The 19,615-nt window shown below is 41.0% G+C and overlaps 1 protein-coding gene across 2 annotated transcripts in view; it reads left to right on the top strand.

The window, feature by feature from the left end:
* Positions 1 to 19,615, top strand: part of GPATCH3 (G-patch domain containing 3) — a 378,974-nt gene that overhangs the window by 115,457 nt on the left and 243,902 nt on the right. For both annotated transcript variants that reach the window (XM_044084171.1, XM_044084163.1), the window contains exon 3: positions 10,339 to 10,513. In XM_044084171.1, the coding sequence (XP_043940106.1) occupies positions 10,339 to 10,513 (175 nt within the window). The remainder of the gene's footprint in view (positions 1 to 10,338; positions 10,514 to 19,615) is intronic.

Below are 19,615 nucleotides of genomic sequence, written 5' to 3'. Positions count from 1 at the left end.
CTTAGATCCATGGATGGGAACAGAAAATTTACCCCAGGATTGCCCCTGTACTACTAATGGACAGAGGCAACTTTTAAATGTTTTATCCCATGCAAGGGTCCCCTCAGATTATCTATGGTATGATCCCATTTATTCTCTTTAGGGGTAGTATATAATTATTGACCATGAAATGGGTGAGGCCAGTCTTTAACCAAATGGGACAGATTATTTCGAGCACAAAAAAGGAAATTGTCTAGGCTTAAAATGGCTTACAAGGGCAGCTAGCCTAGTACTTAACCTATAAACTTACAAAAGTCACAATCGACCTTTAAATTCCAACCTGTCCCTACTGCATATATATGTTCTTTACTGAAGAAACTAAAGCCAACTACTCTCTCTGCAGACCTTCTCCCAGCTGAATACTTACAAATAGCAGCAGATGTCATAGCGTACCCTATCTCAATAGTAATCAATAGAACCATAGCAGAATCCACAATCCCATCTATATGGAAAGTATCCCATGTCATTCCTCTCCACAAAGGAGGTCTATCAACTGAACTATCAAATTATAGGCCCATAGCAATACTGTCACCATTGGCCAAAATCATGGAGAAGTGTATACACAAACAACTCCGTCACTATCTTACCATGAATAAATTACTAACTGACACACAACATGGTTTTAGACCCCACCATAGTACAACCACTGCTCTTCTCTCTTTCACTGACACTATCAATCAGAACCGAAATGACAAAAAAATATCTTCAGCACTATTTCTTGACCTATCAAAGGCCTTTGATATGGTGAACCACCAGCTACTACATCATACACTAGAAAATCTCCAACTAGACAAACAAGCTCTAGATTGGTTTTGTGGCTATCTGTCTGATAGGAAACAAGCCGTACTCTGGCAATCTAAACTTTCCAACCTCCTACCTAATACCATAGGAGTACCCCAAGGATCTATACTGGGGCCTCTTCTGTTTACTATCTTCATAAATGACCTGTATAAAGCCATCCCTGAAGCAACCTGCATTCAATATGCTGACGACTCGACATTAGTCTGTGCTGATACTACTCCTGACAACCTATTATCCAAAACCCAATCATGTTTCAGGACAGTAGAGAACTGGCTATTAGGATGTAAATTGATCCTGAATCCAAACAAAACCAAATTACTACTCTTCCAACCCACTCAAAAGACCACACCTCTATCCTTTTCTATCCAATCCAAAAATGGGACTGTCATCTCTCCAGACTCCTATACCAAACTGTTAGGAGTTTCCATAGATAACAGACTTAGATTTGATATCCATATAAATCGGACCATCAAAATCGTTAATAAAAAACTTGGGTCTCTATACCGGATCAAATCTTTTCTAACTCCAATAGCTAAAGTGACCATGGCCCGCTCACATCTTCTCTCTACCCTCCTGTATGCCTCCCCTATACTCACTAATCTCAAAACAGTGGAAATAAACAAACTAACACGCTGCTATAATCAGATTGCTAGATTTGCAACGGGAATGCCCTATAGAACACACCACTGTGTTAACCTAAGAAACCTAGGCTGGTTAGAACTCACTAACCTTCTACAGCAGACCCAACTTATGGAAGCATTTAAAATCCTGAACCAACCTGACAAAACTCTAGCGCTGAATAACTTAAGACCCTACAATAATCTCAGTAGTTTGCGTTCCTCCAATAAACTACTAGTTCAAACAGTCAAAGCAAACAATGTAGGCGGTGACTCACTTTTTACCAATGCCATTGGCAAAATATGGAATTCCCTTCCTCCCAGCCTTTCCTGCACTTCCTCCCTATACGTTTTCAAAAAAAGGTTAAATCAACATCTAAAGTTACACTGGCTCTGTCAATGCTCAAGTCCTGACTAATCCTCTCTCAGACAAGTATAGATACTTCCCTAGACGCATCCCCTCGCTCTTACTTCTTTCTCTCTCCTCTTAACTGAAATGGTTAGTCTAGAAAGAGAATTGGTATGCTAGAAGCAGTATTAATATTTTTGTATCCCGGATATTGTTTATGATCAACTAATTATACTTTACTACATCTCCTTTGTAGCATGTTCTAGTATAGGAAACTAATTTGTTTTGTTTGTTCTTTAGTTCTATGTATTATCTCAATGCATTATACTTGTTCACTGTGGAGCTTTTCTCCCCGGGCCTCCGCTGAAAATGGACATGTATCCAGTCGGACTTTCCCGGTCAACAAATGTAAAATAAATAAATAAATAAATAAAATAAAAATAAACCTATAATAGGAAAATTTCCTCTGATTCCAGTTAACTCCCCATGACAGTCTGCAAAGTACAGCCCTTCAAGTGGCCTCTGAAAGTAGGTCATAGATCTAGTGGTACTGACAGTCAACAGAACTAAGTGAACAGAATTGTGGCTAACAGTAAATGGGATTTTCTGTGGTACAACAGAGGTGAAAATTACAGATCCTAGTATTTACATATAGTCATTGTTTTTTACGCAACATATTCAGAAATCCTGTTTGTGTGGTTAATGCAAACTTGCGTTTACATATGCACACACACTCTCTCACACACACACACACACACACACACACACACACACACACACACACACACACACACCTAGATGTAGGAAGAAAATGTTGTCATTTGGCCCCTCTCACTGAGTGTAAGTGATCATAGTTAGCTAATGACAGTTTGCAAACTGTCAAACCTTGAACAGAACAGCTAACCAAAACAGTTTGACAGGCAGACAGTTTACAAGCTGCCATCACCATTGCTGCCACGTATCTTGTAAACTATCTGTCTACCTGTTTTTTAAAGTTAACTATATTAAACAAAATAGAACAGTGTGGCAGTTTGCAAAATGTCTTTAAGATTTTGCTTAATGCCAACTTGTAAACTGTCAAAGTTTTTCTTTCTTTCTTTTGTAGTGTTCAGTTGGCCTTTGGGAAGTGTGCCCTGTTTGATCCAACCTTCCAGCAACAGTGCAAACATGCAGCAATCTATTACCTGTTGCATTTGGTGAAATCCACAGTAAAACAGCAGTAAATGACTTTGACTTCTTTCTGGTTGTATGCTGGGGATAAATCTGTGACTGCAACATTGATGTCCCATGATCGACCCAGGTGTTTGACAGAGAAGGTGGGAATGAGAGGCCAGCATCAGCTTGCAGCCTGGTCTGATACAGTACTGATCCACCAGAGGCTCAATTTGCTGCAAACGCAGTTCAAAAGGCTGAGACTTGTGCAGTTTCTAATCAGTTGTCCAGGTAAGCAAATGGATCAGCATGGACCTTTTTCATCTACAACCAAGGGTGCAATTGCAAGGATAAAGACAATATGTGTGGACAGTTTAGAATACCCAGTCAACTTGTATGTTTTTGGGAGCTGTAAAGAAAGTGAAGAGCCAGAGAAAATTCATGCAAACATTGGGAGAACGTGCAGGTTCCACACAGTAGAAAGAGATCAGATTTGAGCCCTGGACCCCAGGAGCTGTTTATCAGAGACCTCAACCACTAAGCCCGCATGCGTTTTGACCTTGCAACCTGACCAGTTATGTTTGATAGGCTGAGCTTGTAGAGAAGCGTAAGAAAAAACATAACTGTCTGGATGATAGCCTGAAGGAAAGGGGAGAGATGATGGTCCCCAAAAAGAGGACTTGCTGGACAAAAAGACTTCAAATTTAAGCATCATTAATAGACAAAATGAAATGAATGGTACTAGGTGTACCTTTTTGTAACTGTCCTAATTTGCCATCCGTGTGTTATCTTCCTAATTATTTTGGGACCCACATGAGAATGCAGATAGGTTCATTGTGATTGAAAGAATTTGATTACACAGAAATGAGATGAAACAACTAGAAACAGCTAATAGAAACTCTAATGAATGTCTTTATCTGTTAATTACACAGAACTGTGCTGAACAGATCCCAGTCACTACTTTATGGGTCAAATCTTGTACTCTTCAGAAATAGTTTGTATATACTGTAGTTTGGTTAAGTATGTTTTATTATATACAGCGAAGGTAGGTGTCAACAAGATCCAAATACTGTTTCCAATAACAGTGCTATTCTACAATGACTCCCCATTAATATTCCAAAACGTGCACACTGATTGCCCAGCATGCCCATTGTAAATCCCACAATATACCAACGGAAAAAGGTCTGGTCGCCCAATCTTTTTTCCATTGGTATAAGATGTCCAAAACTTTTTTTTTTTTTAATAAAAAAAAAAAAAAAAAAACGGAGACTTTCTTTTCCCCATTGCTTCCGTTTCAAAGCATTGATGTACTGGGTATGCATGGGAACGCAAGTCCCATACACATGAGCAGTACATCAACACAAGGAAGCAGTATACCACCACCGGTGGAAGAACAGTAATGCGCTGTTATACAAAGACATTATTTAAGAAAAGTAAGTATTTTTTCTTAAATAATGTCATTGTATAATAGGAATAACCGACTCCGTGGTTGTGGTATAGTGAAGACTTTGCCCTCATGATTAAACCACACCAATCGTGGGTAAATCTTCAATATACCACACCACATAGTCGGTTATTGCTTAAATAAAGTGAAACCGTCTTCTGCATTAATAATCAGATTTCTTTGATAAACTAAAACTGTCTGCAAAATACTGTAATATTCTGGAATGCTGGATACCAGTGCTGATGTTTCTTTCCTCCTGAATAGTATCATTAAAGTTCCGGAATGCTGGATATTTTACCTGACTTCTGCACCCACTCTCGAGTGTCTGTACTGCCTTCTGAGGACTGCACTGATATGACTATCTGCATATCGGTCCAAACAAAATTAATTTAACTGTGTCTGAAGTATTTCCTAATAGTACCAAAAGCCTGCAAGTCTCTACATGTCTGTTTAGCATTGGTTCCCAAGCCTTGTACCATACAAACAAAACGTTTTTGTGCTCAAATGTACAGTACATTCTGTTCTTATCACTGTTCTTGACTGAAGGTTATTTATTAATATGGCTACATTTCTGTGGAAAGAGAATACTGTAATCTTGTAGATTTGAGTTTTTTTTTAATGAAGCATTGAAAGGAAAGAAAGAAAAGAAGGAAGGGAGGGAGAGTGAGTGAGAGACATTTGATGTCTTCCCTAAAGCTAAGTTGTGATGCATAACCACACTCAGCAGAGCTCTGACTGGTTTAACATTTAAAGTGTGCTCTCTAACCTTGTGGTGCTTAATGTTTAAGCATCCTGCCCTTCTTCTCATTTTGCTCTCCATGACTCGCACATCCCAGTTAAACTGTAATGTAGTCATTCAAATGTGAGAGCGCCACAAAAATATCTTGTTTTGACAGTAATTTTATTTAAACTGTTCAGTACTGTGTGTGTGGGTTGCGCAGTAATTACACATGGATATACCATAAACTACAAGAGCAATACCCAAGTGCAATAACAGAAGCAGCAACAGGTACAACCTACATCCCCTGCATTGTTTATTTTTAGAGTACTCTTCACACCCCCTCCATGTGACTAGGAAGCTTGATGTATTACAATGGCTTGATAACTTCCACTGATTGTAGCTGCAAAGGAAGTTATATTTTTAAATTGGTTGTTGCAATTTGTTGAAAAAACAAATAAATGGCAAACACTGATGCAAACGTAAATCACTGCTGACAAGTTTACTGAAGATCAAAACACACGAACACAGTTGAGTAAAAGCAAAACACCTTTATCAAACGCAAAGCTTTCGGGATAACTCCCTTTTTCAATGATTAACACAAGGTGCAATTAAACTCAGTTTTAAATACACCCACCACACATCACGTGACCTGCAGCCAAAGTCATATGACCAGTTACATCAACATTTAATACATTTTTACTGACATTTTTGCTAAATAAAATGACAATTACAAACTTCTACCATACATATATTTATAATAATTAAAATGTGCAATATCTTGACACTCAATATCCACTCACTCAACATCCAAACTTTGCTTTTAATGTCTAAAAATATATAAAATATATATGAAAAATTATGTATGTATGTATACATATATTTCACCATAAAAAATTTTTACATAAACATTGAGTTATTAAATATTTAAAAACCTCATTTCAAAACCAGATTCTCATGAAGTAATCATTTCAAACTATTATGCTGCAACCTTTTTAGTGAAACAGCTGCATTTAAACCAGGTTCATTGTCTGCTGACAATCGTACTATCCATTCATATTCCCTCACTTCTAGTTGATTACACATATCACCCCCTCTTAGTGTTTTAGTCAACATGTCTATAACTCTAAACTTGAATGTATGTGTATTGCCACGTTCTTTTATGTGCTTATATAAAGCATTTGTTTCACACTGTCTTCTTATATTGGACTTGTGTTCAACTATACGATCCCTCAATCTTCTTGTCGTCATGCCAACATAGAAAGACGAACATGCTACACAAGTTGCTATATAGACAACATAACAAGAAGCACATGTTGCTAACCCATTGAAGTTATAACATTTGCCCGTAACAGGGTGTTTAAATATGCTATTATGCAGTAAGTTAACTTCAATGGGTTAGAGGGTCAGACCACATCAGTATAAAGGAGATGAGGGCTCTGCTTCTGGCTTTTCATTCACTGATTTATCCTGAGCCCTTCAGCTTTTTCGAAGACAGTACCACAGTGATGTAGCATGCCGACAAGCAAAGCGGTACAAGGTCCTATCTTCTTTGCAGACTAGTTGTCCAGTATCAAGTGACTCTTCAGGAAGTTTACATTTCCTCTGAGCACAATCTAGTGGCAGACTCTTTGAGCAGGTCCAGCACACAAGCTGATGAATGGATACTTCACAAGATGTGTTTCTGGACATAATCCATAGGTGTGCTATTCCTCTGATAGATCTTTTTGCCTCCCTTCTGAAAAGACAGCTTCCTCTCTTCTGTTCCAGAGTTCCAAGTCATGTGGCTTGGAAAGTGGATGCCCTGTCTTTTCCTTGGAAGGGGATGTTCCTGTACACCTTCCCTCCTCTTCCTCTGTTTCTGAGAGTCTTGCACAAGATCAGGCAGGATTGTCCCAAAAATCTTATTAGTGGCTCTCTTTTTGGCCCTGGCAGCATTGTTTCCCTTTCTTTCTCACTTGGCCAGGGGCAATCACCACAATTTACCTCAGCAGGTGGATCTACTCACAAAAGAAAAGGTGTCTCTTATCCATCCTCACTTATCCACTCTTCATCTGAAGCTATGGATGATAGGGTTTTGATCCCATTTTAGATTTCTTTTTATCTGAGGACATGCTTCGGGTTCTGGAGCATGCCAGGAACCCTAGCACCAGGAAGTCATATTTGTCCAAATGATAGAGATTTTCTGTCTAGTGCCTCTCTTGCCATCAGGATCCTCTTTCTGCAGAGGTTCCTCTGGTTCTCTCTCATTTGTTTGATCTGCTCCATGCTGGGTTGGCATATTCTTCAGTTAAACTCACCTTGTTTCTGCTTGTCTGCTCTTCACTCCTCCTCTGGCCTGTAGATTTGAAGTCAAGTGATTTCTTAAAGGTGTCCTTCATATCAGGCCCCCAGGAGGCCTATTCTGCCTTCCTGGGATCTTGGTTTTCTTCTTGAAAAATTGACTCGGTCTCCTTTTGAGCCTGCAGCTTCAGCTTCCTTACAGCATTGTGCATGGAAGACTGTTCTTTTGCCTCTCATTTCGGCCAAACGATGGTCTGAACGTTAGGCTCCCGTTGCTGTTCCTCCTTTCTTAGTTTTCTACAGGGACAGGGTGTCTCTTCATGCTAGTCCTTTTTATGCCTAAGGTGGTTAATGAATTGTCCCTTAATCAGTCTATTCATCTGCCTTCATTTTTTTCTTTCTCCACAGTCTGCCAGTGAGAAAGTTCTTCACACTTTGGATTTGCATGGACAGCTCAGCTGTTATTTGGGTAAAACTTAAGTTATTCACAGATCTCTGAACAGCTTTTCATTTCCTTTCATCCCAGGTCTTTGGGTTTAGCTGTTTCTAAGCAGACCTTTCTTCTTGGATTTTTAAAGCCGTTTATTTTTGTTTCTCTTTTCATGGCAAATATCTTTTCTCATCAGTAAAGGCTTGTTCTGCTAGGGCTGTTGCTTCCTCTGGTGCATTTTCAAGGAGCTGGATACCAGTTCCGTACTTGAGGTTGTTACTTGTTCTTCTGTCCATATCTTCACTAAGCATTATAAGTTGGATGTTATTTCCAGGGCTGGAGCTGGCTTTGCTAGGGCTATCCTGCATGGGTTTCTGGAGGGCTCTTCAGTGCCATCCTCCTTCCAGTATCCTCTTGAGCTTTTGTACTCTCCCTTCTGTTATGAATGCTGCAATAGTGATATGGAAGGACATAGTACAGTTGTGCAAAATCTTACGTAACAGTAGATGTTCTTCTGTTCGCTTTTGCAGTATTTGCTCCCTTCATCCTGCCCCCTCTGCTCTAGCCTGTTCTTCTTTTTTCCTTCCTACCTTTGGGTCTCTTCTCTCTTTTCTCCTTCAGGATACCCATGTTCTTCCTTGTGCCTAGGGACATTCTGTTCCTCCTGGGTTTTTCATTTCTGAATGTATATGTCCATACGTAACCTTTATGCCTTGCACTTTGTGTGGGGAGCCTATGTGTGACATACAGTGCCTGGAAGTACTAAAGGCTTTGGTATACTTACTGGACGTTGAGTTAGCCATGGCAGGAGATCCATTCTGTTATGAATACTCCCAACAGTGAAGAGAAGGACATCTACTGTTATGGTAAGATTTTACACAACTGTACTTTTTCAGTTGAAGATAACAACTATTGTAAAACACAGCATGCATTTGTGGGCCAGATTTCAAACTTCTGTGTATGCATTTATCTGTATTCTTGTTTTAATAAGCTTATCGATGCAAACATGTAATCTCTGCTCTTGCTAGTAAGGGCTATAATGAAACAAGTGAAAAACATAGTAGCATACTTCTGTTCAGCTGTGTCATGCACCATAAATGTAATATAGCCTGCAGCTACTATGTGTACTGTTTCAGTGGGGAATTAAGACATTATTAAAATCAGTACAGTTTACATTTCTACTGTGCACTGCTAGACACTGTGGCAGTTATATAGGCTGTATTTCTCAAGCAGATAGCAACGTGATCATTTTAAGGGATACTGAAATACTTTGCCTAAATTATCCTTATGCAATGCCATCCTTTTAGCTTAATGATAAAATATGATAACATTGAAGGACCATTTCCCAATGTATTGTGCTACCTTAAAAAATAAACTGTTAAAATGTATTTCGGGGATATTTTAAAACTCCCTGAAGTACCTCAGTTTCTCTGCATACCAAATTTTTACTTTTACTTTTCACTTTGACTACACATCCCTTTTTGCATTATTTTTATGCTCTGCAGGGAGCATTCATGTTGAAAGCTATTGGGAATTTTTGTTTTTAATTTTCATGTTTGCCCCTTGCCAGCCTCATTGTGCAGCATACGTTGGTTGCTCTAACTTGCTTGTGCTTCTGTATGTCTGTTAACCTTGGGTGTCATCAGTTGAACCATGGAATGCAGATTATAGCAGTTGTTGCAGCCAGCCTATGGAAGAAGACAGTGTGTTATTAGTTGTCTTGGTTTCTACCTGTGATAGAAGAGGTAATAATTGCCCCCTTCATCCTAGGTGTCCAGTCCAGCCCTGTAGTACTTTAGTCCCTGCATGAACTTCAGTCACTGGCAGAGTAGTTATCAGTAAACCCTCTAAGACAGTAGACCAGTTTAAGTATTCTGTTTTGATTATTTTAGATGATAGGCTAACTTTAACAATTGGGTACTGGAATTTGGGTATGGCAAATCACCATCTACTTTCTTAGCCTTCTAAAACAATATGCAGTTCAAAATTCCCACAAAGTACCAATCCACAGATGAATAAAACACCAGGCAAATTCTGTCTAGCACAGTAACCTTTAATTAACAAGACTGAGCGCTTTCATTCCAACACACTGTGTTGGACGGAATTTGCTTGGTGTTTTATACTTTCTTGCCTTTCAGAAAAACACAAATTAGAAAAGGGAGGCTATCCTTACTTACTGTTTGTAATATGGTTTGTGATGTCTGAAACTCCTAACAGAGAGGTTGTTTTCTAGATAAAAAGCTTTGAAGATTTTGTTTTGTAATTATATTTGGCAATGAAAGGTTCTGAAAATGATGATGTACAGACTTTAGATGTCCATGAAGATTGACTGTTACAGGAAATAAACATAGTTAACCCTATCTGTTTAGCTTCCATGGCTTAGTGCCACAGAATACATAGAACCACTAGAGTATTGACTGTATATCTTGTTATAAAGTACAGTTGATGCTACTAAGGGTGCATGTTTACTTTAAAATTCCAACAGATTTTATTGTCCTTTTGTAGGATAATGACACCTGTGAGGAATGGGAAAGGCATGAGGCTTTGCACGATGATGTGACAAATCAGGAAAGGACAGAAGAGCGCCTTTATGAAGAGGAGATAGAGCTGAAATGGGAGAAGGGTGGACCTGGCCTGGTGTTCTACACTGATGCTCAGTACTGGAAGGAAGAAGGAGGAGGTAAGACTTTGTCCTGACTTTCTCTAATTGTTAAATATCAGTTCCACAAAGGGCAAAAGTTTTTCACACATGCACATGTGTATTTTGGTCTTCCAGTTCAATACCTTTTATTTAACCTCAAATTTATTTATTTATTTATTTATTTTACATTTGTTGACCGGGATAGTCCGACTGGATGCATGTCCATTTTCAGAGGAGGCCCGGGGAGAAAAGCTCCAAGGGTAAGCAGATACAGCATTACATAATACCAGCATTACATATTACAAACAGACTATTTACAGAGATTACATAAGTAAGCAAGTTAAACAAGTTCTACAGGTTACAGTTAGTCCTGAGCACAAGTCAGGATTAAATTAAATTACACAGTAAACTGGTTAACAGATTTTTACACATTCGAGTTAGCCAGGCTTGATACATTGACATAGCCAGTTAAGTGACAAATGTTGTTTGAGTCTAGTTTTAAATTGACCTAAGGTGGAAAGTAAGGTAATATCAGCTGGAAGGAGTTCCAGGATCTACTTAGAGTTTGCAAAGAGAGAATCACCGGCTGTGTTATTAATTTTGCTAGTCTGAATTAGTAGTTTGTTAGAGGATCGAAGCGGTCTAGGATTGTTATACGGGGTGATAATATTAGTGCAGGAGTATTGTCCGGATTATAGAGGATTTTATAGGCCATAATCAGTTGGTTATACTGGATTAGGCTAGGTAGTTCAAGCCATCCAAGCTGATTTAGATTGATGCAATGATGTGTCCTAAAAGGCAGCCCAGTGGCAAACCTGGCAATGTGGTTGTAGCAAATTGAGAGTTTGTTAAGGACAGTCTTGTTCAAATTCGAGAATAGAGGGGATGCATACAGAAGGGTTGAAAGAAGGTGAGAGCGAGCTATGGAAATTTTAGCTGGAGGGGTTAGGAAGGCTTTTATTCTGTAAAGTGACCCTAGTTTTTTATTGATGGTTTTGATAGTTTGGTTAACATGTAGGTCAAATTTGAGATTATTGTCTATGATGACACCTAATAGTTTTGTAGATGGGTCAGGGGAGATTATTGTGCCATCATTTGATTTTATGGTAAAGGTGAAGGCGGTAGACCTATGTGTTGGTGAAAATAACAGCATTTTAGTTTTTTTGGGATTTAGGATCAGGCGATGTTCAGAAAGCCAGTTTTCTATTGTATTAAAGGTGGTCTGGGTAGCTGACCATAACTCTACTGGAGATGTGGCTGAGCAAATCAGAGTAGAGTCATCAGCATATTGGATACAGCTGACTTTTGGGATGACAGTATAAAGGTCATTAATGAAGATGGAGAACAGCAAGAGCCCTAGTATAGAGCCTTGTGGTACTCCGAGGGTGTTAGGTAGAAGGTTAGAGAGTCTGTTCTGCCAGAGGACAGCCTGCTGTCGACCATTCAGGTAGGATTGAAACCATTGGAGCGCTCCAGTATCTAGACAGAATGTTTGCAGGGTGTGGATTAAAAGTTGGTGATCAACCATATCGAATGCCTTGGAAAGATCCAAAAAGAGGGCTGAGGATATATAATTATTGTTGCGATTATGGTTTATGGTGTTAGTAAAGGCTAGGAGGGCTGAAGTAGTGCTGTGATGAGGGCGGAAGCCATGCTGAGTGTCTGCCATAAGGCGATTTTGGATTAGGTGGTGCATGAGTTGTCTCTGAATACATTTTTCCATAATCTTTGCAAGTGGAGAGAGTATAGCTATTGGCCTATAATTGGAGAATTCAGTAGAGCTGCCTCCTTTGTGAAGTGGGATTACATAGGATATTTTCCAGATGGTGGGAATTTTAGCTTCTACTATGGTTCGATTGATTAGTATTGAGATGGGGTAAGCATCAGCTGATTTTTGTAGGTACTCGGCAGGGAGTTGATCAGCAGAAAGTGTAGTGGGTTTTAATTTTTTGATCAAGGTACGGATAAGTGAAGTGGCGACTGGTTGGAAGTTGAACGCAAGTATGTTTCTAGGGGTGCTACTTTCAGGACCAGGGGAGCTAGGAGGTAGTTGGCTAGCTAGGGCTTGAATTGTCTCAGTAAAGAATTGGTTAAAACTATCAGAAACATCTTCAGGGGTTTTATCAGGAGCAGAGATTGGGGTTGAAGTTTGTCCAGGATGTAGTAGATTATTTAAACCTGCCCAAAACTTCTGAGGGTTATTTTGATTTACTGTCTGTAAATTACAGTAGTATTGTTTTTTGTCTTGTAAAATTGATTTTTTGGTTTCGTTCCTGGATTGCCTGTATTTAATGTGATCTTGAGGATGTTCTTCGTGTTTCACTGTTGCAGTCATAACTGTAGGGTACTCCTGCCGGCAGGCAGCCCGAGGTCGGCCAGAATATCAAAGTCTGGGTCCGGCGTCGGCTGTACCAGCTAGAACCCTGACGTCAGAGCGCACGGGTATAAGGCTGACAGCCGACGTCATCTTCTCCAGTCTTTCTTGCCGTGCGGTGCAAAGCAGTTCGCTAGTTGTTGGTTGGCGTTTTCAAGACAACATGGTGTGATTGTCATCGGTCCGAAGTTTTCTACTTCTCTTCTCAAAGCTAAGTACCCCGTTGGGGAAACTTTTCTTGCTCCTCCGATGTCAGAAAAAGTTAATAATTGTGTATCGTGTGGAAAACAAATACCTCATAAAGATTTCCACTCTTACTGTCTACCTTGCTTAGGCCCTGACCACGACGTTTCTTGTTGTCGGTTCTGTTCCAGGTTTAATTCTCGCACTATCAAGCGTAGGTACAATTGGGCCTTGAATTACTTCGGTAGACGATTTAATTACAGGATGTCGTCGGATACTTTACCGACTACCGGATTACAAAAGAAGCGCAAAGACAAGGACAGGCCTCCGAGGTCCAAACAGGATACTTTGCAGCCGGAGCCAACCGGGTTCGGATCGTCAGTGAGGCGCTTTTGCAGCCCCTGTCGTCCGCCACTTCAGAACCGATGGCCGACACGGACTCACATGGTGAGCCATCTAGGCCCAGTAATTTGTCTGCTGCAGGACCTTCGGACGTCGCTCCTTCAGATGGGTCCGGAACCGCAGTGCAGGTACCGGCTTCTGAGGGGGTTTTCAGGCCTTCACACATTACTATTTCCACAAAGGCAAAAGCCAAGTCAAAGACTCCTGTTAAACCCAGACTTTCTGCTCAAGCTTCTTCGGCTTCAGCTCCTAAGACTCAGAAGCAATTACTTCGGATGGCTGAGGATTTATTAACTATGATTAGAGGCTCTCACCCTCCTCCTGAGAAAAGGCCTAGACAGGATATCCCTTATGATTCTTCTGATCAGGCGTCTGTATCTTCTGTTTCTTCCTCTGATCAGGATTACTCCTTTCCTCCTTATGAGGATTCAGATGCAGAGGATTCTGTTCCCTCTGCCTCTCCCCCCCCTGAAGATTTTTCTTTTGGGGAGACCTTGCATGAGATGAGGGAGCATTTTCATTGGGAAGGTCAGGATTATTCTGCTTCCAAAAAGAGACTCCGGGAATTTCTTCTTCTCCCTCAGCACAGGCCTTTAGCTATTCCTCCTGTACTTGACATTGTCGATGATGCCTTCTCTGAAGCTAACTTGAATCCTGATTCCATGCCGCCTGCTCCTTCTAAGCCTGATAGATTTTACAGGGTCCCTGATTCCCATCAATTCTTATTCAAGAACCCTTCTGCTGATCCTGAAACTATTTCGCAGGGTTCCAAGGCTGCTAAGGCCGCCTCATCTAAGAATCCTATACCCTCTGAAAAGGATTCTTGTGCCTTGGATAGGTGGGGCAAAAAGGTTTATACTTCAGCTACCCTTTCTATTAGAGCTTTAAATTGCCAGTTTCACATGTTTAAGTATCAACAGTTTCTTTTATCTGTTTTAAAACAAAGGATTTCTACTTTTCCTGCATGTGCTGAGGACAAGGAATTACAGGATGTGTTGCATGCTACTGAACAGGTTAGCAAACATAGTTTACATTGTGGTTTTGATGCCTTAGAGGCTTCTTGCAGGGCGGCTGCCTCTGGTACTGTTATCAGGAGACATGCTTGGCTTCGTGAGCAAAATTTACCTGAACAAGTTAAGGCAAAATTGCTAGATGCCCCTGTTCAGCATGATGTCTTATTTGGGTCTAAGGCTGAGGAGGTTATTAAAAAGATGGAAGAAAAAGCCAAGTCAATGCAGACTGTAAAAGATTTCTTGCAAATACAGCCTCCTAGATTTTCCAGAAATTGGCCCTCCAAAAATTGGTCTTTTCCCACCTCTGACAGGCCTCAAAGGGGAAGATATAGATGCTCCAGAGGTCGGTCTCAGGCTCAGGCCTCTTACAGATCTAGACAGTGGACTGCTTCTTCACCTAGAAGGGGAGAAGACAGATCCCAAACCCAAAGAAAGCAGACTCAATGACTCCCTCTGTTGGGCTTCAGGTCCTCCTTTCCTGGATGCCCCTCTCGGAGGAAAACTTTCTCTTTTTTACCAAAATTGGACTCACATTACTCAGGGCAAATGGGTGTTAGATGTGATTTTGAAAGGTTACAGATTCCACTTTCACACTCTGCCAAGGCCTTCCGGTTGGCCAGATCTGCAGATCTGCCAAAACAGCAATGGACAGAGGCCTTAAATCAAGTGGACGCTTTATTAGCCTTAAGAGCCATAGAACCTGTTCCACCTTTAGAGGTGGGGAAAGGTTTTTACTCAAGACTTTTTCTGGTCCCAAGAAAACAAAACTCCTGGAGACCTATTTTGGACCTCTCAATATTAAACACCTTTTTGGAAATTCCAAAATTCAGAATGCTTACACTTCAACAACTTCTTCCAATGCTCTCACAAGATGCTTGGATGGTAACATTGGACTTAAAAGAGGCTTACTTACACGTTCCCATAAGGCTTCAATGCAGAAAGTACCTCAGATTCAAAGCAGGCTCGAGACACTTTCAATTCTCTGTACTGTCATTTGGCTTATCTACTGCACCCAGAGTTTTTACCAAATGCCTGGTAGTAGCTTACTGCAGACTTCAGGGGATTCAGATTTACCCCTATCTGGACTGTCTAATTCAGGCGGACAGCAAAGACCTTTTACTTCAACATCTGCATTTTGTTCAACGTCTTCTACTACTACTGGGATTCTCAGTGAACACAAAAAGTCACATTTGATTCCTTCTCAACGAATGACCTTCTTGGGAGCTCTTTTGGACACAAGTTTACAGAAGGCCTTCCTTACTCCAGAAAAACAGTTACAGCTGGCTTCAATTTTCAAGACCTTGGCAGCATTGACTCAGCTCACTGCAAGGAAATTCCTGCAGGCTCTGGGCTACATGGCCTCTTGCATCCTGTTGATTCCAAATGCGAGGCTTCACATGAGGAAACTTCAATGGTACCTGAAGAGTGTATGGTCTCAACATTGCCACAGTCTGGATACAATAATTCCACTGATTCCCTGCCTCCAGAAGGAATTCCTTTGGTGGTCCAGGGCGTGTGCTTTGAACGAAGGCAAGCCCTTTCGTCTACCTCTACCTACTCAGATCATAACCACGGACGCCTCAGATTATGCATGGGGAGCTCATTTTCTAGACAAATGCCAACAGGGTCCTTGGACAAACAAACACCTTCTATGGCACATCAACTTGAAAGAAATGTTAGCAGTCCAAAATGCGCTTCTAGCCTTTCAGACTCTTTTGACGCCAGGACCTCTGCTAATTCGAACGGACAATACCACGGTCATGTGGTACATCAACAAGCAAGGGGGTTCTCACTCTTACCCCCTTTGCAGACTTGCCATGATCTTATGGGACACAGCTCTAAATTTGAATCTGGATCTTCAGGCACAGTTCATTCCTGGAAAACAAAATCTGTTAGCAGACAGCCTAAGCAGAAACATTTTGGATCCTCACGAATGGATGTTAGACCCCAACGTATTCAGCAAGATAACTGCAGTTTGGGGCTGTCCTCAGATAGATCTGTTTGCATCCCATCTCAACCATCAGTTGCCTCTCTTTTGCACCAGGGCCTTCCACAAGACAGCTTGGAAAGTGGATGCCCTGTCCTTCAGCTGGAGGAATCTTTCAGGCTATGCCTTCCCTCCTCTTCCTCTTCTGCCTTGGGTATTGCTAAAGATAAAGCTAGACAAACCCAGACTGATCATTTTGATAGCTCCAAAATGGCCTCGTCAGTTTTGGTACCCTACTCTACTGCACCTTTGTTTGGAACCTCCTTGGAGTCTTCCTCTGTCCCATTTTCTACTGTCCCAGCATCAAGGTCAGGTATTTCACTCTCAAATCAAGACTCTCTGCCTGGCAGCTTGGCTCATCAAAGGCAATTGATTCCTTCTTCTCTTCCTAAACAGGTTTTGGATGTTCTTTTGGAAGCTAGGCGTCCTAGTACAAGGAAATCTTATGCTGCTAAATGGAAAAGATTTTGTATTTGGATGCAGGATCGTGGCTCTGATCCTTTAATACCCGATATTTCATCTATTCTTCTTTATCTCTCAGACCTTTTGATTAAAGGTCTTTCTTTTTCTTCCATTAAAATTCATGCTTCTGCTATTTCGGCTCATTTCAATTGTGATCCTCCCATTTTTTCACACCAGTTGGTTAGGCAATTTCTGAGAGGAGCTAAGAATTTAAATCCTCCTAGAACTCCTCCTGTCCCTCCTTGGGATCTCAACTATGTCTTGGAAAAGCTTACTTTGCCTCCTTTTGAGCCTGCTGCTTCTGCGGACATTAAGTTCTTATCATGGAAGACAGCTATCTTGTTGGCCTTGACTTCTGCCAGAAGGGTATCTGAGTTACAAGCCCTCATGGCCGTGGAACCATACATCATCTTCCATCAGGACAGAGTTTCCTTGAGGACCAATCCTACTTTTATGCCCAAGGTAGTTTCTAGAGTGGCTCTAAATCAGACTATCCACCTACCTACTTTTTTCCCAAAACCCCAAAATAAGGGGGAAAGGATTTTGCATTCATTGGACGTACACGGGCAACTACGTTTTTACCTGGACAAAACTAAAAGTTTCAGAAAATCAGATCAATTGCTTATTTCTTTTGCTTCCAGTTCTCTAGGTAAAGCTATTTCTAAGCAAACTATTTCCAAATGTATTGCTCATGGAATAAGATATTGTTACTCTTTTTATGGAAAACAGATTCCAGGTAACGTCAGGACTCATTCTACTAGAGCAGCTGCCACTTCAGCAGCCTTTCTCAGAGGAGTTCCTACCAAGGACATTCTGGAGGCTGCCACTTGGAGCTCTGTGCATACTTTCTCCAAGCACTATAACCTCCCTTTGTACTCTAAGTCTAGGGCAGGCTTTGCCTCTGCTGTCTTGCAGGGTCTTCTAGCTGCTCCTTCTTCTTCATAACCTCCACCCGTATCCTCTGCTTTGGGATACTACCCTACAGTTATGACTGCAACAGTGAAACACGAAGAACATAGTACAGTTGTGTATACCTACCATAAATGTAGATGTTCGAGTGTCTTCACTGTTGCAGTCGTTTCCCTCCTCAGACCCCTCTTGTTTCTATTTGCTTACTGTGTTTCCTTTTCCACTACCTTTCTGGTGTATTTGTGTTTCCCTTGGGACACCTTTTGTTTTTATGGGGGCTTCTGACATCAGGGGCAAGAAAGGCTGGAGAAGATGGCGTCGGCTGTCAGCCTTATACCCGTGCGCTCTGACGTCAGGGTTCTAGCTGGTACAGCAGACGCCAAACCCAGACTTTGATATTCTGGCCGACCTCGGGCTGCCTGCCGGCAGGAGTACCCTACAGTTATGACTGCAGCAGTGAAGACACTCGAACATCTACATTTATGGTAGGTATACACAACTGTACTGTCTGTAGAAGAACGCCATAAAGCCCATGCTTTGTTTCTAAGAGTAATTTTGAGTTTAGACTCTATAGAAAGCCATGGTGCAGTTTTTGCCTTGGTTCTCTTTGAACGAACAGGTGCATGCAAATCAAGGATCTCAAGGAATTTGTTGTTAAAGTATGCTACTGCTTCCTCTAAGGGGAGGTGTTTTAGAATAGACCAATTACATGAGTTTAGTTCTTTTTGGAATTTGGCAGGGTCAAAGTTTTTATTGTTTCTAACCTTTCTGAGTAAGGGTTGTTGGGAATTAATGGTTTTGTGCTTAATTACATATGTGAGAAGGTGATTGCTTAGGCCATTAAGGAGGGTACCAGAGGTGTACAGTTGGGGGTGACTGTTTATGAGTACCCAGTCAAGTATACTTTCTTTTTGGTTGGGTTTACCTATCCTGGTAGGGGTGGATATGATTTGTGTAAATGCATGCAGGTTAATATGGGTGGTTGGGGATTCTAAGGAACAGGTGCCCCAGTCTATGTTAAAGTCTCCAAGTAGTAGGGTTTCCTGGGGGTAGTGACATGATAACCAGTGCAGGATATCTTCAAATGTAGATATATTGTTACCTTGGGGAATGTACATACAGATGATATTAATGCATTTATTTTTATTAAGTTGCAATTTGGTGGCAAGAATCTCAGAGTTATTAATCTGAGGAGGTTGTATTACATCTATGGTGACATTCAACTCAGATTTATAGAGTACAGCTACCCCACCCCCCTTCCTCGAAGCACGATCCAGCCTGTGTATGTTGTACCCAGGTGGTAACACTTCATTGTCTTTAGTGTTAGGTTTTAACCAGGTTTCAGATAAACAGAGAATCTCAGGGGAGTGGACATCCAGAAGTGCATACAATTCATGTACCTTGTTATTAATGCTTCTAATATTGAGATGACAGACTAGGAGAGAGTTAGTTGGCCTATTAATTGCAGGTTTGTAGCTTAGATTACAAGTAGAGGGGGTATGTGTATCTGAAGTGAGGGGGCCAGGGTTGGGGTGAATATCACCACCACCAAATTCCCCCATAAGAGCTGAGAGCAACTCCACCAGTCAACAAAAGCAGCAAAAAAAAAAAAAACTAAGTAGCCGAAAGCAAAGGGCATTAATAAAATCTAAATGTTTAATGAAGTGTAAGCGCTTTTGTAATGAACCACATTAAGGGGAAGGGGAACACAATCGTTCAGCCCTGACCCACGATGTGACCCCAACTGTAAAATCCACTGGAGTTCTGCATCTTCAGGTATTGTTAACATCTCCAAGTCTATACTTTTTGCC

The sequence above is a fragment of the Protopterus annectens genome, chromosome 1.part1 (genome assembly GCF_019279795.1).
Source record: "Protopterus annectens isolate FY-2018-M chromosome 1.part1, PAN1.0, whole genome shotgun sequence".
Lineage (NCBI taxonomy): Eukaryota > Metazoa > Chordata > Ceratodontiformes > Protopteridae > Protopterus > Protopterus annectens.
This window is presented reverse-complemented; position numbering and strand designations above follow the sequence as displayed.